Here is a 27745-nt window from a genome sequence, read left to right as displayed (position 1 = left end):
GGTTTTCCCAAGCAAATTGCAAAAATGCATATCAGGCTGTTGAACATAAACTGTATTTCCATCACAGCTGAGTGATGGGACTGGGCATGGGGCTGGGCACTGCAGCTAAAACATGCAATTCTAGGCAGTCTTACTCAAACATATGCGAGACAGGCTATGAAAACCAGCACAGCTCAACTTCCAGATAGATCAGCACTAAACCTTTATATTCACACACCCATTAGGTCCTACCTTACCACACAATCCATTTTCCAAAATGCAAAGAATTCAGCCCATTATCCTGGCTTTGGGAATGGGTACAGAAAGAATTATCCAACTTGTCTTCCCAATCACTGATGAAAATCATTCTAGGAATTTTTGGAACATGACAGATGTAAAAGACAGGGAGCAAGACAGCCAGTGAAACATCCATACTTTCCTAGGGAAAAGAGGAAGATTGACAACTCAAGAAACAGTCAAGTCTTTTCTTTTATATGGAGACTTCATTGTCACTGCTATGATCCCTAGCTGAACTGACACCCCAGGAGTTCTCAGCTTAGGACTCTTTATAGTACAGAACCAGCCCTAGCAGCCCTGTGGGCCCCTGTCTAAGACACTGGTTTAATGAAGCCATAATCCATGCACTTGATGAGACATTCCCGGGCTGTCTGAACCACTTCTGCCCTCTTCTCGTCTGGCTCTTGTTTGCCCACTACAGTCAGGATCTCCAGCAGTTCACTCTCCACCAGCTTCTTGGCCAGCTCAGCATCTGCTGCCAGCAGGTTGTAGGCAATGACCAGGCCCCGGTGTTGGACTGACAGCCGGTCGTGCAGGCAAAGCCGCTGGAGGATCTCCAACCACTGAGTTGTCTGGAGGGGAGTTGTGGATAAAGAAGGATTGGAGGAATCAGTGGAGGCACAGAGACTGGATATTCGGGACAAGATAAACCGAAGGCGCTGGTAAGGCCCAGATTCTGGGCTCTGAAAGGACAAGCACATGTCTGGTTATCTGTTGGGACTCAGTTTATGCCTATCTGAGCCCCTTGGGACTAGCTGGCTGATGCCCATCTCCTTACCAGAGCCAGGGCAAGAATTAGAAAACTAAAAGGAACTTGACATAGTCCAATCCACTTCATTTTATAAGTGGGGGAACTGAGGTCTAGGAAGTGGAAGTAACTTAGCTATGGTCACACATCTGGGAATAGTAGAGAATGAACATCCACCCATTCATTTATTTTCTTAACCATCTGAGAAGCAAAGGGACAGGCCCACTGCATGCTTAATTAGAATGGGGATGGAGAGTGTTCAGAAAGGAGAATTCTAGCCTTGAGCACATGGGCAATGACTGCTTCTTGCCAACCCAGGTGCCCTTATTTTTTTTTTTTAATGTTTATTTATTTTTGAGAGAGGCAGAAACAGAATGTGAGTGGGTTAGGGGCAGAGAGAGAGGGAGACACAGAATCCGAAGCAGGCTCTGCTGTCAGCACAGAGCCCGACGTGGGGCTCGAACTCACGAGCTGTGAGATCATGACCTGAGCTGAAGTTGGACGCTCACCTGACTGGGCCACCCAGGCATAAATTTTGGTTTTTGTCTGCTTTTCTCCTCTGGCTCATATTTGCATGAACCAGCTCCTTACATAGGCTTTTTAATTTTTTCAGAGCAATGCATAACTTACCACAAATATTCTTATAGTTGCTAAGAAAGCAATATTTTCTTTTTTTATATATGTTTATTTATTTTTGAAGGAGAGAGTGAGCAGGGGAGGCGCAGAGAGAGAGGGAGACGCAAGAATCCGAAACAAGCTCCAGGCTCTGAGCCGTCAGCACAAAGCCCAACGCAGGGTTTGAACCCATGAACTGTGAGATCATGACCTGAGCTGAAGTTGGATGCTTAACCCACTGAGCCACCCAGGCACCCCTTGCTAACCCAGTGCCCTTAGAGATATGACCACCAGGCATGCCCTGGGCTTGCACTCCACCATCCCTCCTCTCTCTCTCTCCTCCATTCCCGGTTGTGAAGCAACCCAACTACTGTGCGTGGGGAAGACAGGACTCCAGACCATTCTGATAGGCCCAGAAGACAGAGTTGGAGCTAAGCATAGAACCAGGAGGCTTGACTTTACAACATTCAACAGACACACATGAGCAGCAGAGTAGGAGACTTATTGGTATGGGTCTTGGAGTCAGAGAGATCAATGTTCAGGTCCCAGCTCAACCACTTAACCAAATGTGACCTTAGGTAAGTTCTGAACCTCTCCAAGTCTCGAGAGCCCCTCTGTCATCTAATACACCTACTTCTTCACATTGTTCTGATGCAGTGATATGGTGCAAGAAATTGCTTAGCATGGTGGCCGGAGCACAGTAAAGTGCTCAACAAGGAGGCGTGGATGGGGTTTATGATTTTATGCAGTAGTCCAAGCATTTCCCCTTTGCTTCCTCGTATACTTATTACCTCACCCTCCGTTTGTCAACAGGGGCAGCTTCCCACAGGCACCACTCACAGATGGGGAGACAGGCACAGGGGGAAAGGACAGACTAATTATTGGCTCTTCGGCTTCTAAGCAGATTTTGGTAAACTCTGCACCGAGCGCACCACAAGGAAAGGAAAGGAAAATTCAGCTAGCTGCGGTAGAGTTCAGGGGGAAGGTTGAATGCTGATGGGTAACTGATAACAGGTCCAGTGCCAGTGCTCCCCGGGCACAGAAATGAAGCCAAGATTTCGGAAGGAAGAAGTGGCCAGGAGAGGGTCAGCAATCTTGAAGGATTTCAATCCCTTCCCAACTACCCGGCGATGTGATCTTGAGTGGGTTACTTTTCTGCACTCAGTGTTTCTCACCGGTAAATGGGGATAATAATAACCATATCCACCACACAGGGCTGTTGGAAGGATGGAACAACTTAATCGATGTAAACATTTAGAGGAGTGTCTGCAGCACGGTAAGCAGGCGAGTCGCAGAGCACCCTGTGGGACAGATGTTGTGTGACCAGTGACTTCAGCAGAGGCCACTTCGGGGCAGCAGTTTCAAAGTGTGGTCCTCAGGCTGGAGGCACCCCACCTCTCATCTACTGATGCAGAATACCTAGGGAAAGTGTTTTCATCAGCCCTCCAGGTGATTCACACACCTCTCAGTTCTGAGAAACTTGCCTTACGGGGAAATGCTAAAGCCCAAGGACCAACCAGGATGAGCTCCATCCAGCTGAGAGACCCTTCCCTGGTGCCAGGCAGCATAAGCGCCTGTGGAACACACGCACACACACACACACCACCACCACCACCACCACCACCACAAACTGTCTAAAAGAGCCTTCCTTTAAAGCAGACTTGAGTACATTTGAACGAAGATGTTTACAGTTTTTGCCTTCAGTGGAGATGATACCTACAAACTAGGTTGTTTGGTGGGCTAACGCCATCTGCACCTTGCGTGGCCGGGTCCGCAGCTGCGTTTATACCACTTTGCTGAGATGGCCACAGTCCCACCGAAGGATCTGATCACCGCGTTCACGTGAGAGAATCTGCCATCTCTTTGCCCAACCACCAGCTCCCTGTGGCACCCCAACCACATCCATGCTCCTCTCGGGGAGCTCGGGGGCTCCCCCACAGTAGTTAGTGTTGTGGCCATCCTTGTCATCATTCTGAACTAATGAGCTGTAAGCACCACCAAAGGCAGTGGGTGAAGGTACAGTGGGAGGGACCTGAGTTAGCACACCTGGGAGTCCCAGCTGTGGAGGTAGGGGGCCAGATGGTATAGACGCCCCTTCTTAGGTTGTAGGAACAGGTACCCAGGGGCCTGGGAAGTGTTACCACAGAGGCCGGCCTCCCCATAGAGGACCACGCAAGGCAGTCCCCTTTCCACCCCCAGGGCCCGCTCTCACCACTTGGGTCATCTTGAGGCACAGTTTCTTATGTGCTGCTGTCAGCATGGCCAGCGCCCCTGCGGCCGCGTTCTGCACCTTCTCATCGTCCTCTCCACAGAGCAGCACCACCAGCTTCAGCCGGTCATTCCCATCGGCCAGGAACCTCTCCTGTACCTGTGGGAGGCAGGTACAGGGCTCAGAGAAAAAACGAAAAAATGCCCCCACCTGCCAGTGTGAAGAGGGAAAGAGGCATTGGAAGCCGTGTTCTCTGACCTAAGATCCTTTGGAGCTTTCCTTTGAGCAGCTCACCCATGCCACCTCCCCCAGGAAGTCTTCTCTGATTAACTGGAGAAAGGGGCTATAAACTCCTCCAGCTAAAAGGTTAAAGAGACTGCCGCCATCTCTGTTTGCACTTGGCTATCCACGTCAGGGGAAAGGGCACAGGCTCCTGGATGGTAGGTGTTCCCCAAAGAGTCGTGTTTCACTTCCCTTTGGGGAAGCCTGGAATGTTTCTCCCACAACAGATGGGCCTTCGGGGTCTGCCATAAAATGGCTTTGCAGTCCCGGAAGGTACAGGGGCTTGGCAAGAGCAGGGGACAGAGCAAGAGCTGCTGTACCATTCAATGGGTGAAGGATGAGCTTCCCAAGGGCCCTAAAGCCAGAAGAGCCTCCTGGGGCTCAGGGCCCTGACATGTCTCAGAGCTCACTGCCCCCCCCCCCCCCACACACACAGTCTGGTCCACAGTAAAATCTAGTTGGTCAAATTTAAGGGCATTTTGTCGGGTCAGGTTTCCTAGAGGTGGAGCTCTGAAAGGGGTCTAAGGTCAGTCACAGCTGCCCAGGTTATGACCCGCATCTCACTGAAGCTGGGGCAGAGGTCCTCAGAGGCGAGAGTATGGCAGAGATAGTCACTGCAGTCCCCTCTCATGGGGCACAGTGGTGATTGGAAGCCGCTATATTCCCCACCGATGTGGCCATAAGCCAGTGCTCGTGATGGAATGTGAGAGGAAGTGATACGTGTCACTTCAGGCCACCATGGCGGAGTACCATAGGTGCCTTTCCCAGAGGTTCACTCCCTGTTCAAATGGAGACCACTCCCAGAGTGCCAGAGAGGGAGACAGTTCTTTTTCAGCTGGGGGGCTAGTTCTCAATGGTTGAAGAAGCCTGGATCCCAAGTCATTGCTTAGAAGCAAGCCAGCAGATCCAAATGTAAGCAAGAAATGAGGTGAGTGAGAAATGAATTTCTCTCTTGGTGGGACCACTGTATATTTTGATTTTGGGGTGTCACAGCAGCTGATGTTCCCAGGGGAAGCCTACTCCTTCTCCCCCACTCTTCCTCCCCCGACTTTCTTTGGATACACTCTTTTCTCCCACATGGCTGCCAGCCCTCCAGGCCAGCCTTAGGCCAGCTCCCTGGTGGATCCTGTTTAGCTTTAAAAATTTTTTTTAACATTTATTTATTTTTGAGACAGAGAGAGACAGAGCATGAATGGGGGAGGGTCAGAGAGAGAGGGAGACACAGAATCTGAAACAGGCTCCAAGCTCTGAGCTGTCAGCACAGAGCCCGACATGGGGCTTGAACTCACGGACTGCGAGATCATGACCTGAGCCGAAGTCAGACGCTTAACCAACTGAGCCACCCAGGCGCCCCCCCGTTTAGCTTTTTAAAAATTTATTTTTTACTTCAACAGGCTTTCGTGGGTTGGGTTTTCCTAGTATACCAGTGGGAAGATCCAAGACCTGAGTTAAGAATCAAGGGAAAACAGAGGGGTCTCACGCATGGCCTGGCCCTCATGTTCATGAAGGGCCTCAGACTTTGGCCCTACTGTTACCTCTGATGAGGTTATCCCTACAGGCATAGCAGTACTCTGGCAGGATGGAAAGAAGGCATTCATTTACCATATGGTTATAACTGGTCTCCATTACTGGACCATGAAGCCATTGGCATGTTCTGAATTCATTTTATTTTTATAAATCCTGTAATTACTCTGTGAAGAACACAGTTATAGTGCATTGCAATTTCCATAGAAACAGCAATAGTTCATTAAACTGTTAACATTTAAAATATTCTAAAGTTGTTTGTACAACTGTGTTTTTTCTCATATTTTTATATATGTGGAGCTTCAATAAATGTAAGTGGTCTAGCCTCTTTTGATCTCTAAAAGACCCTGGTCTTATATTCTTCTCTGTTATGAGATTATTCTGACATAAATAACTTAGGGAAATGGTACCTTCCACCTTGGCTGGCCCAAACTGTGGGGTCAAAGCCCCAGCTAGGAATAATACTACTTTGTGTGTTTTTCTTTGTCTCCTTGGTTCATATATTCCAATCAGAGTCCCTACAGGGAAGAGGACTGCAATCTGGGAGAGATTCAGGGGTTCCTGGGTTCACCTGCCCCATTCCCATCCTGAGCCCGCCTCACCTCCTTGTTCAATACCATGTTGCACATGCATTCAGTGGCCGCCTGCCTCAGCTGGTCGTGATTCTCAAACATGTAATTCTCGATGTCTGGCAAGGCCTTCTCCTTAAAGATCTTCTGCCTAGGGTTTGAGAGGTGGAGGAAGAGAGGCGACTGAGTCCTCTGGAGTGAGCATTTGGAGTTTTGGGCCATCCAAGGGCCACTCCACCCTGCTGGTGGTTCCCTCCCACGCCCTCATCAGGGTTTGGACAACATCGATCCCACCCCCAGCTCCAGGAGAGGCACCAAAGGGCATAAGCTAAATGATAGCATAACATCCTGGCCATAGCAATGGGGTCTGGGGTGAACATGTCACCAGGCTGGAGATTCTTCTGTATTATTGGTGCAGAAGAGAGAGTCTTTCTCTCTCTCCTGCTGGCTATGAAGCCCAGAAGATGTGAGGTCTGGAGCAACCCTTGTGATCACAATCGAGGGGAAGAGCCCATTTGATAATTAAGACAACACAGGCAGAAGTGGACAGAAGTAGGAACGTGGGAAAAGTAGGGAAAGTGGTAAAGAAAAAGTGGGGAGGTGGGGAAGCTTTGTAACCCTTGTATCAAGCTGCACCTGCTTCTGGTCACCCCAGGCTTTTCATTTACATGAGTCCTTAAATCCCCTCTGTGCTTAAGCCATTCTGAGTTGAGTTTTCTGTCACTTGCAACCAACTGAAAGAATCTCAACCCAAAGCTCTCCACCGTCTCCTTGGCTCCCAAGAAGGAATCTGTTTTATCCCCACCCATCCATCTGGATATCTTTTTTTTACTACTTCCATCAGAAAGAAATAATAGCCTTTGCCTTCCTACATTCACTATGTGCTAACTCGAAACCCTCCCACTGTTGTTTCTACCCATTGCCTTCGATCCTGTCCTCAGAGGAAAGCACACGGGGTGTGTACATGAAATTTCCACCAAACCCTGCAAGGGGCACATCTCTTCCCGCTGCTCTCTCCTCACCCCACTCACCGGAGTCTGTCACTTCGCCCAGACAGATTGGTGAGGCCCAGGAGAGCCTCATAGTTCTGGAGCCCATCCCGCTGTGTGTCCAGAAGACTCACGAGGGGCCGCACCACCTCATACACCTGTGTGGAGGGTCAAGGAGTGAGTTGGGTGGAGACCGCATTCCCCCAGACCCAAACATCAATAGATGCTGGGCTTCCGAATTTCCAAATTCCTTGCCCACCCACTGTCCGACTCAGGCTTCACAATGACCCTGAGAGGCAGGATTACTTTCCTTACTTTGCAGATGAGATAACTGAGTTTCCAAGAGGACAGTCCCATTAGTCAGAGGCAGAGCCAGGCACCTCTAATTCATTGTCCTCTCTGTGACAACACCATGCCCCCTCCCAGGCCTGGGGTAGGGTGCAAAGGGCCCTAGGAGCAAAGGAGACTCCTCCCAATGCCCCCTTCCCCCACCCCTCCGCTGCCCCGGCACCAGCACCCACCCGCTCCCCCGGAAAGGCGATGTCTGGATTGGACACGGCGGCGATCTTTGCCAGGGCATGGGCTGCCTTCACCTTGCCCACGTCTGTGCCCTCCAAAGCCAGGGGAAGCAGTGCCTGCAAGAGAGGGCATGGTCACTCTTTGGTCACAAACATCTAGAGACCTCTCTCCCCATCCTCCTCCTCTAGCTGCTGTCTGCCTATTCCATTAGGAGTTCAGGACAACTAGGGGCGCCTGGGTGGCTCAGTCAGTTAAGTGTCTGACTCTTGGTCTTGGCTCAGGTCATGATCTCATGGTTCATGAGATCAAGCCCCATTGGCAGTGCAGAGGCTGTCTGAGATTCTCTCTTTCCCTCTCTGTCTGCCCCTCTCTCTCTTTCTCTCAAAATAAATAAACTTAAAAAAAAAAAAAAAAGGAGTTCAGGAAGACTCTACAACATAAACAACCCTTGAGCATCACAGAAAACCTCCCAGCACACTTTGGTGTCTTCCCCCACACTCCCCATCCATACTGTTTGTTTTTGGAAAAATAAATAGATCGACACACTGACTTTTTACTTCCTGACTAAGTCAAACCTAATCATCACGGCAGACACTTACTGAGCACCTACTATGAACCAATACTTTAAGAGTATTTCTGTAATCCTTGTGACATTCTGCAGAGTGAATGTGTGATCCCCCTTCCCATTTTACAGATGAGGAAACCGGGGCTCAGGGAGACAGTCATTTGCCCAAAGTTATCCAGCTAAAAAGGGGATGAGCAAGGACCCAAAGACAAGTCTTCTACAGCAACATCCACGGTCTGTGTATCTGTACCTTGCTTCCTTCCCATAGCAAGGAGCATGAATGGGATTCCACAGTAAATCCCATGACACACCGTAAAATCAGGCAGAAGTTGATTTGGGACCATCCGCACAGATAGGACAGATACTTGAATGACAGTGTTCCAAGGAGGTTAGGTTGGAGCAAGCATATTTTATTTTTGGACCAGGCAAAGAGCATACACACACACACACACACACACACACACACACACACACACACACAGTTGCTCCTCCCCAGTGGATCATCTTTTAGGATGGCAAGAACCTTATCCCACCAATTACCTTGCCACCACCTTGAGCCACAATGGTTCCTCGGTCTTTTGGGTTATCACACAGCGCCAGGAATACCCTGTAGGGCAAGGATAAAGGACACATCATGTGAACCTTTCCCAGGCATCAGCAGGCCAGCCAGTCAGACCCAGTGAAGCCCTGGAAAGTACTGCACCTGCCCCATCATTAGGCAGCTTGGCAAGATACTGCCGTGGATGTAAGGAGCTGGGGAGAAAGTAAAGCCAAGTGAGCAGCAAAGAGCCCCCATCCCTATTTGGGAAGGCAACAAATGGCTCCCTGCTGCCCATCAACCGGGAGAAACTCTTCAGTGCAGATGCAACCCAGGACCTCTGTGATCTGACCCTCATCCCCCTCTCTGGTCCTACTAGCATGGCTCCCTCCTGTGCTCTCCATGCTCCAGACATGCTGCAGGAGAATCTCATCTCACTGACTCCTTCTCCCTCCGTCCCCTCTGCCTGGAACTCTTCCTCCCTGGAACTTAGGTGGCTCCTTTTCTTACCTCGTGGTTCCATTGAGTTACCACATCCTCCAAGAGGCCTATCCTGGCTGCCCTCCCACCTCCCCTCCAGTTGGCTGGTGGGTGCCACTGCTTGTGCTCCAACCAACCCTTTGTATTTGCCCCATCATGGCACCCGATGCATCGTATTGTACCTGTGAGCCTGTCTGCCTCCCCATCTTTGGAATAGCAGGTCCCACTCGGGGCCTGGGAGGCAGCTAACCAGGATGGACAGTGACCTCTTTCCTCCCGATGCAAACCTCCACCTGGGATCACCTGCCCTGCCACATCACTCTTCAATGTCAATCTCCTCCGTCTCCTTTCCAGATCCCTCCAAGGGCTCATTCCCTCATTGACTTCCCTGCTATCTCTATCTCCCTGCCCAGCCTCTCACCCCCAGCTCCCTCAGACCCCAGCCCTTGCCCACTGCAGCCCCACCTGGCCAGCAGCTCTTTGGTCTGGTCGGTGAGAATGGCACTGTCTGCTTTCACCATGCAGGCCAGGGCAGAGGTGACACCAGCCTTCAAAAGCCGCTTCACACGCATGTCTATAAAGTCCTTCTTGTCCTGGGGAGACAAAAGGGTAGCAATGGGGAAAGAGCCCAGGCACCAGGCCAATCTGTATTGGAACTAAAGGTGGTGCATTTCTGACTGCTTATGGCAGGCTGAATAATGACCTCCAAAGATGTCCACATCCGAATCCCCAGAACCTGTGAATATTACCTTACATGACAAAAAGGACTCTGCAGATGTGATTAAATCAAGGATCTTGAGACAGGGAGATAATCTTGGATTATCTGGGTAGGCCCAGCATAATCATGAGGGTCTCAATAAGAGGGAGGTAAGGAGGGGGCACCTGAGTGACTCATTTAGTTGAATGTCCGACTCTTGGTTTCGGCCCTGGTCACGATCTCATGACCTGTGGGTTCAACCCCCACATTGAGCTCTGTGCTGACAGATTTACAAAAATCTAAATCTTTTACTGGCTGGAAATACCTATACGTTCATATTCAAACCATGTACAAAGCATACCCTTGAGTGCAGGGAATCACTGGGGAGGGCCCTAAGGAGATTTTGTAACGTCTGGGCTACCGCTGACGGGCCTCTCTCCCCTGTCTCATTATTTCTACTTAACACCCAGATCCCCAAAGCCAGATATCCCAGGAAACAAAATTTCTGTAATTGTTGGAAACATGAAATACACGGTCTGATGTTCATGAAACCAGCAACATAAATTGCAAAATGTTCATCGTAGCTCCATTTGGTTTTTCAGACTAATGGTTGGATCCTCACTCCCCACTCCCCACAGAACATTAAAAGTAAGGGGGAGGGGCACCTGGGTGGCTCAGTCGGTTGAGCTTCAGCTTAGGCTCAGGTCATGATCTCGTGGTTTGTGACTTCGAGCCCTGCGTCTGGCTCTGTGCTGACAGCTCAGAGCCTGGAGTTTGTTTCAGATTCTGTGGCTCCCTCTCTCTCTGCTCCTCCCCCGCTCGTGCTCGCGCATGCGTGCTCTCTCTCTCTCTGTCTCTCTCTCTCAAAAATAAACATTAAAAAAAATTTTTTTAAATAAGGGGGAAATGAGCGTCATCTAATGGGAGAGATTTGCCATGATCATCTTCAAATTATTTGTGTCCTGTGCCAAATCCTCCCAAGCACATACACACAGCACCCAGACATCACTGTCCTTCGGTTCCACCTCTCAGCTGGCCTGGTGACCCTCCAGCATCATCCCTATCCTCACCTTAGGGTGCTCCTCAGGCACGTGCTGCTTGGAGAACTTGGCGAGCTGCACCAGCTCGGGGATTACCTCCTTGACATCATAGCTGTTGGTGCAGTTCACCAGGGTGGTGGCCACAGAATACAGGATAGTCTTGTCCGTGGTCTGGAGTTAGCGGGTGAGGGGAAGGAGGGGAAAGGCAGAAAGGAAACTTTAGAACAAATCTCTGCTTCCAAGACGGTCCCCTGGCCTGGTTGGTGAGTTGGTTTGGGAGGAATATGGCTGGTGCTGCCCAGCTTGGAGGCAAGCAGGCGGCACAGAGGGAGGAGGAACCAGCTCTACTCAAGCAGGGTGGGCAGAAATTTCTCCTGCACCTGCAACAGCACCCCTGGGAGCACAAATGGGCACCCTTTTGGTACTCTGTGCCTCTTTCAAAAGCCGAGTCCAACACACTTTGCCATGGGATGGGGTGGGGGCTAGACTCCTCTGGTCTGGCCCTGGTGATAACTTCCTTCTCCCTTTGGTGGTGGAAAAGAGCCAGGGATTGGCCCAGTGCTGGGAAGGAGGGAGGGGCCCAGAAAGGGCTAGCCACTGGCTCTCAGTCCCTCAGGACCTCACCGTCCTCTTATTCATCTTCCCACTGCCTGGCAGCCACGAAGAATCACGAGCCCATTTTATGGTCAGGTAAAATGAGGGCCAGACAGAGGGAAATAACCAATCTGGTTTACGTGGGCAGTAGGGGCAAGGCCAGGATAAAGACACAGGAGTCCAATTTCCCAGGCTCAGGGGAGGACCCTGTGAGCCTGAATCCAGTAGACCTTTCCTGAGGCCAGAGGTCAGGGCCACGCTTGCCTTGGCCAGCTCAAACATGGCCTGCAGGGCAGGGATGTCCTGGACAAAGTCGTCTTTCACGTCAGCATCCAGCGTGAGGTAGGCCAGGCCCTCCACTGCCCATCGCCGGGTCCGGGTATCTATGGACGCGTTGCACAGCCACCTGGAAATCGGGGAGGAAGAGCGCTGGGGAAGAGTGCCATGGCTCCGGTCAAGATGGTGGAGCCATTTCAGGTTAGTGGGTAGCAGGTGGGGAGCGTTTCACAATGTGGCCCCACGAGAGCACACCCCAGAGAGGAGATGGTGGGCCCAGGGAAATAGGACCCCCTTACTTGCGACACTGTTTGGCCAGCTTCTCTGTCGACCCTTCAGCAAACTGCCTGAGGCCATAGTCTGTACCACCTGCAGAGCCGAGCTTACAGAGCCCCTGGGGAGGAAGGGAAACGCTGGTAGAATCAGGGACACTTGGGGACAAGGCTTTGGTCAAACTCGTCCCTTTGCCCCTTTTTCTTTGCCTCGATAAACCTCTGTGCATACTACAAACCTCAGCTCAGGGGTCACCTCTTCCAAGATGCCTTCCCCGAGGCTTCCAGGATAGGGCAGATGTGCCCAAAGGCTGGAGTTTTTACTCTGCCCCTTTCCACCACCATTTTGATCCCACATATTGGCTCTGTGTCTGTTGTCTTGCAAAATGAGCACAAGACAATACTAATCTTATCAGAAACTGCAATGGTGAAAGATATTGGCAGACAGACCTTGTATGTAACAAACTCAGATGTGCAGAATTTCCTCAGGGAGAAACTGCACTCTTATTGGGAAAACAGGCCTTCCGTAAGAGAAAACTCATGGTGGCAGAAGCTATAACCAGCTTGTTTTAAAAACTGATACAAACAACAACCACAAAACAGATCAATGACTCCGATCCTCACTGTAATTGTTTACAAGCAAAGTAAAAGACCCACGAAAATACTTTCTGTTCAATGAAATTGGAAAAAGTGAAGCTGGTCATCTGTGCCACCTAGAAACTGATTAAGGAAACAGACTTTTTAGAGTTTGCTCTGAAAATACCGGTTGGACAGAAGCTCCTCGGTGTCAGCGTTGTTGAAAAGCGTGGAGGCAAAGGTCCCCAGGGTTAAACAGCAGCGCCCACCTTCCTGAATCTCCATTCTCACAGCCTCCTACTTAGCACCCTGCTCTGCGGGGGCCCATGGATAGGGCTGAGCGCCCCCTACTGCACGGTCTTCTCACGGATGGGGCCACCCCTCGCTCATCTTGGTGCCCCTGGTGCCCCGGCACGAAGCCTGCTACCAACACTCACCACCAGTGTGCGGATCTTGATCTTCTCGTTTTTGGTGGTCTTGTAGATCTCTTTGAGCAGCGATACGCCATTGGTGATGATGAAGGTGGCGCGGCTGAGCTTGGTGGAGGCATGGATGAGGGCCTCCACGGCCACCAGCTGGTCTACCTCACGCTCCGAGCCACACAGGGCTACCATCATCTCCATCACACCTTTCAGTCCCAGCAGCTGATTGCCCAGGTCAAAGGGGCCTTGCAGGATCCCCGACACTGTCTGAATGGCAATCACGTTCTTGTCCATGTCCTGGGGGTCAAACTTGCTCCTAAAATAGAGGGAAGGTGGTTAAGAGAACTGGCTGAAGGTGGGTGGGAAGAGTGTGGGATCTGAGGGGCAGACAGACTTGAATTCACAACCCGGATCCACCACTCGTGTGCCAGGTGACCTTGGGCAATCCACGGAAGCTCAGCTTCCTGACCCATAAACTGACAGTAGTAGTCTTACTACTTATCAGAGTTATGATGAGGACAAGTGATATAACAGACGTGCCATGGGCTGTGTCCCCCAAGAAGCACACGCAGAGGGATGGGGATTGACATGTGAGAAGTTTATTAGGGAGAGTTCTTGGGATCAGCTCATGGGGGAGAAGGGAAGGAAGCAAGACTGAGCATTGGGACACACTAGGCTGCGACTCAGTCACCAGAAAGCCTCCGCCTGTAATGAGTGCTACAGCTGGGACACACGCCCAGGCTGTTTCTAGTTGGGGGGGAGGGACAAGTCATTGGATGCTGGCCACCCTGGGAAGGGTGAAGCGGCTGTCCTCAGCTGAGGCAAGTCCCAAGGAAAGGTTGCGGGTGACAGCTGTCAGTCAACAGGCTTCCCAGCAGCTGGGCCGTCTAGTGGGACAGAACAGCAGCCACAACAACACAAAAGGGCCTACTGTGGAGCCCGGCACGCTGCATCACTCTGCGATGTGACCAAGTCACGCAGTAGCCGGAGGTGGTGACTCCCCCGTCTGGTCCCAGTCCCTTCCCACAGTGGGTGAGGCTTCTGCCTTGCTTTTGGAATCTACTACCATCTACCCTGTGGGAGAATCTCCGCATGGGGATGTCACTCATGACAAGTCCTCTGATCTTTTGGTGATCTGCCACGGTTGGTTTGATGGGAGGGATCAGGGCAGACGGGCATAGTGGAAATGCAGCTGTTATGAATGAAAGAAAGAGGGCGACCCGGACTAGGCAGGAGAACCTCAGATCAAGCAGGAGTCGGAGACCCGGGCTCTGGTCTCACATCTGCCTCTGCGAGGCTGGATGACCTGAGCAAGTCCCTGTCGGAGAGAAGGCAGCTTTGGAAGCTCCAAGAGCCCCTCCGGTTCTGACATTCTGCATCCTGTACCTCCTGTCTCCACTTCCGCCAGGGAAGCCAGAGCCTTTCACAATCAGTCAGGTCTGCCCTCCGTGCTGGTTCCACTCACCCCGGCCCCTGACAGAGCAGGGTAGGGATTACACCCTTTGTGCTGGGGGGAGGGAGGAGGTCTCTTCAGGCGCCTCAGAGACTCACTCAACCTCCATGACTGGTCCAGGGGCTGGTGGCTGGTCCAGGGGCAGGCCTGTGCAGAGGCAACATTCCACAGGATGGCTGGGAGGGGCCCTCCTTCAAAATCCTCTGCCCTCACAAGGTCTGGCTGGGTGACAGTTACTGGAACTCAATTTGGGACCTCATGAGAGACTCAAGAAGTTAGCTGCCAAAGCTGAAGCTGAGGTAGAGAAAGACCAGAGAAGCCCTGAAGAGCTTTCAGGGAAACATTCGGGGGTCAGGTGAAGCGACGGGATTGAGCAGGAGCTGGCAAACCTTGGCTGCTTGGCCAAGTCCGGGAGGCTAAGAATGGTTTTCATGATTTAAAGGGTTTTTATTTATTTATTTTTTTTAAAGGGTTTTTTTTTAAAGTATACACTAGAGGGCTGCACATCCCAGCAAATATAAAATATTTCCTCCAGCCCTTTAGAGGAAAACTGTGCCAACCCCTGGAGGGGAGAAAGGAAAAGCAGAGTGGCTCCACTCTCCCAAGACTCACCTGGGATACTTTTTAAACATGTAACTTCCTGAGCCACATCCCAGACTACTGAGTCAAGTAGGGTCCCAGAAATCTGAATAATCTACAAGTCTGAGGATCATTGGAATAAGGATTAAAAGACCGCGTAGCAGTGGGAGGGAATGGGAGAGGGCACACAGAAAAAAAAAACGGAGACGCAGAGAGAGCATCTGAGTCACAATGATGGTTGAGTGACAGTGGGGAGACCCAGAGTTCCACTGTTGAGAGTCCCAGGCTCCTGTCTAGTCTCTGCAAGGCCACACGGCGCTTAAACCTGACAGAGCCCGGTCTTGCTCCCTCCTTGATAAGCGGACATTTGTTCCTTCAACCACAGGAGCTTGTAGTAGGTTTAAAATAAGCCCCAAAATATTTGACACTCTTCTGTGCAAAAGGTAGAGCCAAATTCCCCCCCCTCTTAAATGTAGACCATCCTTAATGACTTGCTTCTCATACATAGAATGTGGTGGAAGTGATCGTGTGTGACTTCTGAAGCTAGATGATAGAAGACATTGCCGCTTCGGCCTTGCTCTCTTGAATCACTCACTCTAGGGGAAACCAGCTACCACGTGGTAATGACACGGGGAGGTCCACACGGGGAGGAACCGAGGCCTGCCGCCAACAAGCGGCACCAACATGCCATCCATATGAGTGTGCCACATTGGAAGCAGATCTTCCAGCCTCAGTCAAGCCTTCAGATGACTGCAGCCCAGGACGACATGTGACTGTAAGTTCGTGAGAGCCCCACAGCCAGATCCACCCAGCCTACCCACTCCCAAACTGCTGTCAAACTGTGAGATAATAAATAGTTGCTGTTATTTTAAGCTGCTCCGTTTTGGGGTGTTTTGTTACACAGCCATTGATAACTAATACAGAGCCCGACCCCGCGGGACATCCAGGAGACTCACGTGATGTACTCCTCACAGATCTTGCGGAAGTGATCACGCTCTGGGTCACAGCGCAGGTCATCGTAGAGCTTGTTGATGAGGATAGAGGCCAGCATGCGGGTGTTGTCAGTCAGAGGCAGGCAGGATGGAAGATCTGGAACCTGCCCCACCACCTTCAAGATCTTCCTCAGGCCTGCAGGGCAGATGATGGCAAGTGTCAGATTCCTGCTGGGTCTCTCCTCACAAACACACCCTCTCACCGTCTTAACGCCACCTTCTCTCCAGCCTGCCTTTACACAGCACATGGCTTATCCAGAGTGAAGGGCACTGAAATGGGGCCAAGAGGCCCGGGTTCTACACCTAACTCTGCCCCTAGGTGAGCAATCCACCTCCCACTGTGGTAGTTGATCTCAGAGGACTGAGTACCAGTGTTTACATTCGATGGTATAACCTTCCTCAAATACTATTTGATATTCTCTCTTCCCCAGGTCTCAGTTTCTGTAAAATGGGAACACTGCTACCTACCACAGAGAGTTTGAGGACTCAGTGAGGTGATGTATGGTAACCATTTGGGGCCAATCCAGACACATCGTTATCACTCAATACACATTTTTTATTTATTTAGTAAATGCTACATTTGCTATTTATGATCGCTATCTCTTCTCTCTTCTGTGGAAGAATCTTCAGTGACTTCCTATTACCCATCAGGTTAATTCGATCATTGCGTATTTGTTGAATAAATGAATGAATAAGTGGATAAATCAACGGGCAATTTTTAGCCACTGAATACTGAAATAAAGGACACAATCCTCTTCTCAAAAAGTTCAGAACGCAATAAGGAACAGTCACATAAAGATTATAGTAAGGTGTAATGAGGACAGCAGGTGTGATAAAGACAGAGTGGTTAACACTGCAGATGGGGTGATTTGCTCCAACAAAGAGTTGTAAATTATTTTGAGCACTTACTATGTGCCGAGAGCTTCATACACATTACTCCATTTAATCCCAACAAAAAACTACTGGTTAGAAATCATAATTCCCATTTTTCAGAGCAGAAAACCAAGGCATGGAGAAGTCAACTAAGTTGCCCAAAAGCAACTTGCAGCTGGCAAGTGACATTGTAACGGCACTATCCCAGCAACGTCTGATTTCAATGCCCACGATATTAACAGTTATGTTGTGCTGCCTCTGGGATAACTGAAAGCTTGACTTTGGAGCCAGGTTTTGGGAGTGGCTACGAGTTCGTCAGACCTTAGCTGGTGCAGATAAGTGGGAAGAGGTAGATGTTGGGAGGCGTGAAACTCTGGATGTTAGGAGGGAATTAAAAGTGCTCAAGGGCACCTGGGTGGCTCAGTTGGCTAAGCATCTGGCTCTGGATTTCAGCTCAGGTCATGATCTCACTGTTGTGAGATCAGGCCTCAGATTGGGCTTTGTGCTGAGCGTGGATCCTGCTTGGGATTCTCTCTCTCTCTCTCTCTCTCTCTCTCTCTGCCCTGTGTGTGTGTGCATGCACGCTCTCTCTCAAAATAAATAAACTTAAAAAAAATGTCAGCAGTATGTTTTCTGCCCTGCATACTTTACCACCGGCACAAAAGCACTGGCAGGGCTGGGGAGTCATGGGAAGCAGTTGATGAACCAACCCAAACTCCCAGCCCGGGTCTCAAAGAGAGCCAGTGAATGCACCTGCTTCACTTCCCACCACCTCCCCAATGCCCATTCCCCATGCTTCCCTTCCATTCCCACACATGCTTTGAGCATCTCATTCCTCTTCCTCTAGGATACTCTGGACCTCTTCCTCATCCATTATTGCCCTTCCCTGAACCCAAACGCTCACTTTTGGCTGGATGTCCTGATGGTTCCCAAGGCAAGTCTCCCAGACCAGCTTGTACAACACACAACCTCAACAAGGCATCTTTTCACTAGTGTGACAGGATTTGTACATCCATGTTCTGTTTACCCAAGAGCTACTTATTTTGGTGCCTGGAATAACAAATATTGCTTCCCACCTGCCCTACCCATTAGCTTGTGGTTGGACGTAGGTCCTCTCGCTGAAAGAGGTCTGCTGTTCACCCTTTGTAATGGATGCAGAAAAGACCAGAACTGGGAAGGGGAGGGGAAGTGTTGAGGGAGAAGGTTTAAGCACTAGAGTCATTTGTTAAAGTGCACTTTGCTGAGATCTGTGCAAACCAAACAAGGAAGCACAATATCACAAGAGGATACGTTTCAAGCCGGTGAAAGCTAATTTGAACCTTGTAGATCAAAGGATGGTCTATATGTCATCCAACCTGTGGGAGTTCATCACAGTAGATGATAAAGCCATGGGTGTGATTCCTGAACAATTAAAGTTGACTTGGGACAAGGGTAACCCCCCCGGAGCTGACACATATAATGGCCATCTGCTAGAACCTATATATGGGACAGTAGATGCCAATTCTCCCTTCCAGAAGGCCTGTGAAGTATTTTGCCAACCAAGGGACTTCAGGAACATTATCCTATGGTTGGTGGGGTCCTGTTTGCTTTTGGCATTGCCCCCGCTTGTCAGGTAACTCTGCCCAGCTGTTTTTGGGTGTGTTTGGACATTGTCTGGGTGTGTTCGGGCCCCGAATTAAGAGCCCAGTCTTGATCAGTATCCCCACCAGCCTGCTGGTGGGTTCTAACTGCTAACGCCTTTTCCTGGTTTTTCAGTTGGGACTGAAGACTTCTCCCAGACAAGGGCCACACCTCTTCTGCCGTCTGCTCAGTGCCAGGTACTCTGGTGCCCACGTGAAAGGCTGGAGCGAGCCCCAGACCCTCCCACCTCCTCACCGTTATCCACCACATAGATGGTGCGTGAGTTGTCGTGAATGGCAAGGTCCTTCCTGGGGACGTTCTTATTGAGCAGGTTCATGGCCTGGTCCCTGCCCTGGCCAGACACCTTCTTACTGACCAGCATGTCAAGCAGGTGGTTGGTTATCTGCTTTAGGTCCTTCTTGGTATCTAAGGAAGGAGAGGATGGGGTAAATAGAGAGTAGGGAATCTCAGGTCTATAGGACCAAGAATGGCAGAGGCTTCTAGAAGGACTCTGGAAATATGGAATCCCCTGCATCCCGGATGTTGGAATTTCCCAGGAGAGTATAGAATTGCCCATCTCACCCCCCAAAAAGGAGACAAATCCCTAAACATTACCCCCCAGTGGCCCTCCAGCCACTGTGCACACTGACTTTTATAACAGCCCATGCCATCCTTGAATAGCTCTGGTTCTTAGAAAGTTCTTTATTCCAAAGCATGACTGGCAGAGAGCCAGGGACACTTCATGTAGCTCTTTATAAACTGATTTAACAAAATGTTTTCCAGACAAGAAATTTATACTCCTTACAGACATCTTACTCCCTGTAGATTCAGGCATGCTGGGAGCCTGCATTCAAGCCTCAGAAGGGATGCCAGGTCTTCCCCACCTGCTGGGGGATTAAAAGATAAATGCTTTTTCTTGCTTTTGCCCTGTCTGACTTCCCTGCATCTTAGGGATTTTTGTTCTCATTCTAGGTTGGATCCCAAACAGGCAGGAAGGCAGGCAGGGAGGGAGGGAGGCAGGGAGGCAGGGAGGAAGGCAGGCAAGGAGAGAGGCAGGCAGTGAGGCAGGCAGGAAGGCAGGGAGGCAGAGAGACAGGGAGGCAGGGAGGGAGGAAGGGAGGAAGGCAGGCAGGAAGGGAGGAAGGCAGGCAGGGAGGGAGGCAGGGAGGCAGAGAGGTAGGAAGGCAGGCAGGGAGGGAGGCAGGCAGGGAAGGAGGCAGGCAGTGAGGCAGGCAGGGAGGCAGGGAGACAGGGAGGCAGGGAGGGAGGAAGGCAGGCAGGGAGGGAGGCAGGGAGGCAGGGAGGAAGGCAGGCAGTGAGGCAGGCAGGGAGACAGGGAGACAGGGAGGCAGGGAGGGAGGAAGGGAGGAAGGCAGGCAGGAAGGGAGGAAGGCAGGCAGGGAGGGAGGCAGGCAGGGAGGGAGGCAGGCAGTGAGGCAGGCAGGGAGGCAGGGAGACAGGGAGGCAGGGAGGGAGGAAGGCAGGCAGGGAGGGAGGCAGGGAGGCAAGGAGGGAGGCAGGCAGTGAGGCAGGCAGGAAGGCAGGGAGGCAGGGAGACAGGGAGGCAGGGAGGGAGGAAGGGAGGAAGGCAGGCAGGGAGGGAGGCAGGGAGGCAGGGAGGCAGAGAGGGAGGGAGGCAGGCAGGGAGGCAGGGAGGTAGGAAGGCAGGCAGGGAGGGAGGCAGGCAGGGAAGGAGGCAGGCAGTGAGGCAGGCAGGGAGGCAGGGAGACAGGGAGGCAGGGAGGGAGGAAGGCAGGGAGGGAGGCAGGGAGGCAGGGAGGAAGGCAGGCAGTGAGGCAGGCAGGGAGACAGGGAGACAGGGAGGCAGGGAGGGAGGAAGGGAGGAAGGCAGGCAGGAAGGGAGGAAGGCAGGCAGGGAGGGAGGCAGGCAGGGAGGCAGGGAGGTAGGAAGGCAGGCAGGGAGGGAGGCAGGCAGGGAGGGAGGCAGGCAGGGAGGGAGGCAGGCAGTGAGGCAAGCAGGGAGGCAGGGAGACAGGGAGGCAGGGAGGGAGGAAGGCAGGCAGGGCAGGGAGGGAGGCAGGGAGGCAGGGAGGAAGGCAGGCAGTGAGGCAGGCAGGGAGACAGGGAGGCAGGGAGGGAGGAAGGGAGGAAGGCAGGCAGGGAGGGAGGAAGGCAGGCAGGGAGGGAGGCAGGGAGGCAGGGAGGCAGGGAGGCAGAGAGGGAGGAAGGCTGGCAGGGAGGGAGGCAGGCAGGGAGGCAGGGAGGGAGGGAGGCAGGCAGGGAGGGAGGCAGTCAGGGAGGGAGGCAGGCAGGGAGGCAGGGAGACAGGGAGGCAGGGAGGGAGGAAGGCAGGCAGGGAGGGAGGCAGGCAGGGAGGGAGGAAGGCAGGCAGGGAGGAAGAGAGGGAGGCAGACAGGGAGGGAGGGAGGCAGGCATGGAGGCAGGGAGGGAGGCAGGCAGGGAGGCATTGTCTGGACGTGGGTCTCAAACTGCAAGATCAAACTGCAAACTGCAAGATCATGACCTGAGCCCAAGTCAGAAGTTTAACCAACCGAGCCAACCAGGCACCCGTCTCCATGATTTGGGCTACTCTAGATACCTCACATAAGTGGAATCAAACAGTACTTATCTTTTTGTCACTGGCTTATTTCACCTAGCATAACGTCCTCAAGGTTCATCCATATTGTAACACATGTCAGAGTTTCCTTCCTTTTTAAGGCTGAATACTATTCCATTGTGTGGACGTACCACATTTTATTTATCCATTCACCCGCACATGGACACTTGAGTTGCTTCCACCTTTCAGTTATTGAAAATGATGCTCCTATGCCTCTAACACTCTTTTAATTAGAAAATAAATATAAAAATAAAACCAGGCCACCTCCACCTACAAGGAATGACCTGTCTAAGGTGGCAACCGACTCTCCCTGGCCCCCACCCCCGTGGAAAAAAACCTGAAGAATCCCTCCTACCTAAGACCAGCGCTTCCTCCTTCCCTTGATGTTCTCGTTTGTCCTCTCCTGACAGAGAGTCGATGACAGCCTGGAGCAGGTTGCAGACGGCCAGAGACATCTCCTCGTTCTCCACGGCCATGAGGCTACAGATTCTGTCTATCCGGATGGCATGGAGAATCACTGTGGCCTATACCCCCAGCAAGAACGAGTCAGCTGCCCGCCCCTCTCTTCCAGCTGCCATGCAGGTTAGGAAGTGGGTGACGTCCATCCCCACCATGCCCCTGCAGTAGGGAACTAAGCCCAGGCAGCCATGCCTCACGGGGCCCATGGTCTAGGCAGGATCTTGACACAAGCCAGGCCCCTTTCCAGAGGTTTAAGCCTGGGCCGTCCAATATAGTAGCCACTTTGCCACATGGGGCCCTTGAGCACTTGCAATGTGGTGAGTCTAGGTTGAGATGTGCTTTACGCGTAAAATATACACGGGCTTTGGAAGACTTAGGACGATACAATGTAAACTGTCATAACCTTTGCATTCAGCTCTTCCTCATAAACTTTCACTAGCCTTATCTTTGCATAAATGCATTTCCAGCTCAAAGGGAAATGCAGAGGATCAATCTCTGTTGATCCGGGACCGTACAATCGAGGATGGCGGGGGGTGGGGGGACACTCTCCACTTGGCATCTGGGTCTATTTATGCCACCCACCAACTGTCCACATGTCGCCCTCCAGATCTTCTGCCTGGCAGCCACCTGTGCCGCCAGCCCCACACCCAGGCCCTCACCCTAGCTCGGTGGCCACTGCACATGCCCGACAGGGTCCGCACAGCCGCTAGCACCAGCTCGGGCCTCTTGGTGTCCACAAGCTGCAGCAGCAGGGCCACTCCGTTGTTCTGGAAGATCCTCTCGGCCCCTGCTTCTTCACGCCCCAGGACGATGAGGTTGTTGGCAGCCTGAGGAGGGAGGACATGATGAGGGGGAGGGGGAGGTTTGGCTATCAGGGCCTCGGGCAGGGGCCAAGTGCAGGGGCTGGTTGAGGACTTGGTTTCCAAAATGTCTTTATACTGGGTTCTTCCCCTACAATCCTGCTCCCAGAGACCTAGCCTAGGAACATGACACAACAGAAGAAACAAAGTAACTGACATACAGCCCAACTTGATGAGATATACTGTAGCCACGAAGCCATAAACGAGATCACCCAGCAACCTGGAAAAAACATTAGGAAGTAGGTTCACTCTGATTGCACTTACACCATAAACGAGATCACCCAGCAACCTGGAAAAAACATTAGGAAGTAGGTTCACTCTGATTGCACTTACATTAAACAAAACCGTGTATGTATGCTTACGGATAAGTACTAAACCAAGGTATTGAAGTCTTAAATTATTTAAACAAGAAGGCCATTAGACTGAGTGGCATTAATGCCCTAGTAGCTAATGTAAGCAAACCCAAATGGAAGCCTGTAATGTCTCAAGGTTAAGAAATCGAAACTTAAAAAGTCAATCACAGCCAACTAGGCTTTCCCAAATAATGTAACTGCTTAAGCTATAGCCAATCAAATAATTGCATTGCTTTCTTTCCACCCATGTCTTTCTAGAAGCCTTTCCCCTTGCTCCTGTAGGTAAAATGCTCCTAACCACTTCCTGTTTTGCTGCTACCCCACTTGAATCAATTTTGCCCAAATAAAACCTGAAAATTATGAATATGCCACAGTTTACCTTTTAACAGAAGTGAATTGTTTTCTTTTAAAAATTTTCCCTTGAATATGGTTTCAGCATTTTGGGTTTGCTTGTTTACCTGTTCTGGGCAATCTGAAGTTACAGGCATTCTCAGGGAGGTGGAGGTTGGTGGGCAGACAGCGCAGGAGAGGGGTCTCAAGAGTCCTGGGTATGAGGACTGATTCTGCTGTATGCTAGCTGTGTGACCTTGGGCAAGTCATGGTACCTCTCTGGGTCCCAGACCGCAAAATTAGGCAGTTGAGCTAGAAAGTTCTCCAGTGTCCTCCCACCCTAAAGCCTTGAGGAGGATACATATACCTTAAATGGCCCCAGATCAGGGGAGGAGGCCTCAGCAAAACCTGAAACCCTGGAGTTGGAGGAAGAACTCATGAGAGAGAAGGAGAAGGTGAGCAAAGAGAGAGGGAGTGGGACGCTGGGTATGAGGCTGATTAGAGACTCCCGGGCAAGTACCACCAGGACCACCAACACTCTACCAGTCAAGGGCTGTGTACTCGCCAAGTGCATTTATCTGTAGCAACTCATTAAGTCCTCACATCAGTTTGTTATAAAAGGTATTTGCATGTTACATGGACTTATTGATCATAAAACTAACAAAAATTCCCCCACGCATTGTCTGTCCAATTCTTATAACTATAAAATATTCAGGGGCACCTGGGTGGCTCAGTCGATTGAGCATCTATCTGACTCTTAATTTCAGCTGAGGTCGTGATCCCAGGGTCGTGGGATTGAGCCCCGCTTGGGACCCTGTGCTGGGTAGGGAGCCTGCTTAAAGATTCTCTCTGTCTCTTCCCCTCTCCCCCACTCACACTCAGCTCTCTCTCTCTCAAATAAACAAATAACAAAAACCATTCAGATGTTCAATTTTTTTCCCCCTGAAAAAAAACCAGAAGGGAACATTAAAAAAAAAAAAAAGGCAACAAATTTGGCTAAGAGGATGGTATTATGAGCAACCATTCTCATATTTCAGGATGACCTTTTACAATATTTTATAATGGACTAGAACATTATTTTAACATGTTGTTTTCAACAGCTCTCAGGGTGGAAACCTGGGTATGGCAAGTGAGGCACTTGCCTTGGATGCACCATTTACAGGGACACCGAAAACCTCGGCAATCAAGGTGAGTAACATCTAATGCAATATTTTAAAATATCAAAATCAATGCAATACAATGCAAAAAAAAAAATCATAGTGAACAAAATCTCAAAAATTTAAATAAAAACTCCAACTCTGCTCTCATTGGTCTCACCCTAGTCCTGGCCCTTATAGCCAAGTGCTTTCTAAAGTGCTTAACCTTTGGCCCGTTTGTGTCCACGTTTTTCAAGGAGACCCCCCTCCTCTTCCTCCGCGACCGGTCAGGGCGTTACTGTCTTGAGATCCGGTGGGGCCAGCAGCGGAAGATTGGCCTTGGCGGGGGAGGAGGGGGGGGGGAGGAGGGAGGGAAGGGGGGGGAGGGGGGAGGAGGGAGGGAGGGGGACGGGGAGGGGGAGGGGGAATCCCGAGTGCGCCCTCTGCTGGCCGGCTGGTTGCCCCGCACTCACCTTCTCCAGCTTGTCCGCTTCACTGTTTTCATCCAGGAGGATCTCGAACATTTTCTGTACCCTTGAGTCTGTGGAGAACTGCACACGAAGCTGAGGAGAAAGGAGGGAGTGGGGAAGGAGGTAGGCAGGGGTCCACGTTCCAGGCGGCTCAGTAAATATTATGGTATCTACTCTGGGCCCCTACACTATGTTTCTTTCTCTTTCTTTCTTTCTTTCTTTCTTTCTCCTTTCTTTTTCTCTTTCTTTCTTTCTTCATTCATTCATTTATTCATTCATTCAACAAACCCTTACTGAATAACTACTACATGCCAGATACTGTTGCAGATGCTGGGGATAGAATGGTGAACAAAATCAAGTCCTCACTCCACAAAGCTTACAGTCTAGTTAAGTTTGCTATGCCAATTTGGAGGGCTTGGATCATCACCCAAATTTTGCAGTCCAGTAAATAATTAGCTATCACATACTTTAAAAATGGGCTAAAATAGAACTCGATTTCTAAGATCAGAAACCTGAAGCAGTTTTCAAGCACCTCTTCACTCAATTTAAAACCATTACATTTGGGGGGCACCTGGGTGGCTCAGTCAGTTAAGCAGCTGACTTCAGCTCAGGTCATGATCTCGTCATTTGTGGGTTCAAGCCCCACATCAGACTCTGTGCTGACAGCTCAGAGCCTGGAGACTGCTTCAGATTCTGTCTCTCTCTCTCTCTCTGCCCCTCCCCTGATCATGCTCTGTCTCTCTCCCTCAAAAAAATAAACATTAAAAAGAAATTTTAACCATTATGTTTGGCTGTCTCATCCCTCACACCCCCACCCCCAACCCCAGTGCTCTGAATCTACCATAAAATGACCTAACTGATCACCCATCACCCCACCGCCCCACTCCCACCATTTGCCATCTCCTTCCGTACCTCCCACTACTTTGCTTTGCTCCTCCACAGTCCTGCCTATTTCCATCAGGGCTCATTTCCTCCCAGTGGGTCTCTCATTTGTCACCCCCTCTCTGGTCACTCCTCAGTTTTGTGTTTACTCAGCCCCTGAGTCTGCACTCTGGACAGTGTACTGTGGTCCCACCATGGGGCTGCCCCAGACACAGAGGAGCCGCTGAGTCTTGGAGCAAGGAGCTTAGTGATCAGTTACCCTCCTGCTCTTACAGAGGAGGAACTGACACCCCAAGGGATCCCTTAGAAAACTGGCAACTAAGCCAGGACTAGGGTGTAGAATTTCTCATCTCTGATCCTAGTTCTCCTCCACCCCACTTCGTTTTCCTAGAAAAGGTTTCCCTACTGGCTCTATCATCCAGCAGTACCCTACCCTCAGTACTGCTTTTGTCCTCCTAGAAAGAGAAGATCATGTCGCATACATACTAAGTTACAATTTTTTTTTAAAGCCTCCATCTGGAATTTAAAAGACCCGTGTTCTAGTCCTGGCTGGCTTGTCTCCTGGAACAAGCATCTCCGATCACTCAAAGATGGGTGCCTCTGCTCGGCTGTTCTCTGGCACCTGCCTGTGCCATGCATTCACTCCATCCAAGAGTGTGGAGGTAGGGTTAGACCTGCTCTGGTGTCCTGCTTCCCTAACTCATCCATTAGGAGTGAGAGGAGGCAGCCAAGGCTTATGGGTAAGGGTCCAGCTCACCTTCTCCTGGATACTGGTGTTGAGCCTCCTCAGTGTCTCCTGGAAGTTTTGGTTCCGTGGCTCGAGGGTGGCACAGCGCTGCACGTCCTTGAAGGCCTGGTCCAACTTCCCCAGATGCTCCAGTGCCTGGCACCGCCGATAGAGAGCCTTGATGTCCGAGGAGTTGATGTCAATAGCTAATGAGGGAGACGGGGCCTCAGGGGCCTGGGCTGCAGATCGCCTTCCTCCCTCCCCTGCCACTGTCCCCAATTCCAGGGCCACTGTGTCTTCATTGGAGATTATCCACCCATGTGGACTATCTGGCCCCAGGCTCCCTCTTTGTGAGGGAGGCAGTAAGAATCATACTCTCAAGGGAGGTTAAGGGTCATCGTGTCTAGCTCCTGATATTTCAGTCTCTGCTACATCATGATCCCAGCCAAGCACTCATCCAATGGATACTTGCATACCTCCAGCAATGGGGAGCTCCCTCCTTCTCAAGGCAGCCAGGCAGCTCCATCAAGAAAGCCCTCCCCTCTTCAGACCTGAAATATATCTCCCTGTAACTTTGCCCTTTTATCCTAAGTTCAGCCCTGGAACCCCTGAGATGAAATCCGATCCTTCTTCCTTGTGACAGCCTTTTAGGTGTTTGAAGGCAGCTCTCCATCCCACCTGGGAATTGCTTTCTCTGGGCTAAATATTGCCACGTCCCTCAACTGCTCTTCACAGGGTGTATTTCCAGGCCCATCTCCAGCTGGTTCCCTTCCTTCTGAGCTCACTTCACACTGTCTCTGTTTCTCCTAAAAGAATGGTGCCCAGATCAAAACCCAACACTTGCAGCTAAGAAAAGACTTCCCATTTTGACAATGGGCTTAAGTCAACATTGACTTAAGCGCAAGTTGAAATTAGTTACATTTAAAGGTTTGCTTTGTTTTAATGTTCATCTCTCCCTAGTCTCTGTGCAATGGGCTACTGCCTCCCTCCTCCTCTCAGGAAGCCTGATCCCACAGAGTGCAGTGGGCTGATGCCCAGAACCACTGGGGAGCCCCAGGATGAGCATACCCTAATTTACAACAGAGGGTGTGTCATTACCAAGACACGAGGATTTCTGGAAACATCTTTTAATAAAAGAATCTCCTAAGGGGCACCTGGGTGGCTCAGTCAGTTAGGCATCCAACTTTGGCTCAGGTCATGATCTCACAGTTCGTGGGTTTGAGCCCCACATCGGGCTCTGTG

The 27745-nt window shown here is 50.9% G+C and overlaps 1 protein-coding gene across 1 annotated transcript in view; it reads right to left on the bottom strand.

The window, feature by feature from the left end:
• Nucleotides 1–450: 450 nt before the first annotated feature.
• The window catches only part of UNC45B (unc-45 myosin chaperone B), a 29052-nt gene continuing 1757 nt past the window's right edge, over nucleotides 451–27745 (bottom strand). Inside the window, exons 4-20 of the mRNA XM_042916913.1 lie at nucleotides 26534–26709; nucleotides 24898–24987; nucleotides 22405–22572; nucleotides 21642–21810; nucleotides 18964–19134; nucleotides 16180–16351; nucleotides 13207–13507; nucleotides 12221–12315; nucleotides 11910–12051; nucleotides 11082–11222; nucleotides 9780–9907; nucleotides 8837–8903; nucleotides 7734–7847; nucleotides 7255–7370; nucleotides 6257–6374; nucleotides 3852–4007; nucleotides 451–848 (exon numbers count right to left, since the gene is read on the bottom strand). Coding sequence (XP_042772847.1) covers nucleotides 588–848; nucleotides 3852–4007; nucleotides 6257–6374; nucleotides 7255–7370; nucleotides 7734–7847; nucleotides 8837–8903; nucleotides 9780–9907; nucleotides 11082–11222; nucleotides 11910–12051; nucleotides 12221–12315; nucleotides 13207–13507; nucleotides 16180–16351; nucleotides 18964–19134; nucleotides 21642–21810; nucleotides 22405–22572; nucleotides 24898–24987; nucleotides 26534–26709 — 2585 coding nt within the window. The 3' untranslated portion in view covers nucleotides 451–587. The remainder of the gene's footprint in view (nucleotides 849–3851; nucleotides 4008–6256; nucleotides 6375–7254; nucleotides 7371–7733; nucleotides 7848–8836; nucleotides 8904–9779; nucleotides 9908–11081; nucleotides 11223–11909; nucleotides 12052–12220; nucleotides 12316–13206; nucleotides 13508–16179; nucleotides 16352–18963; nucleotides 19135–21641; nucleotides 21811–22404; nucleotides 22573–24897; nucleotides 24988–26533; nucleotides 26710–27745) is intronic.

The sequence above is a fragment of the Panthera leo genome, chromosome E1 (assembly GCF_018350215.1).
Source record: "Panthera leo isolate Ple1 chromosome E1, P.leo_Ple1_pat1.1, whole genome shotgun sequence".
In the NCBI taxonomy this organism is placed as follows: domain Eukaryota; kingdom Metazoa; phylum Chordata; class Mammalia; order Carnivora; family Felidae; genus Panthera; species Panthera leo.
The sequence above is the reverse complement of the archived record's forward strand: the minus strand, read 5'-3'. Positions and strand labels throughout refer to the sequence as shown.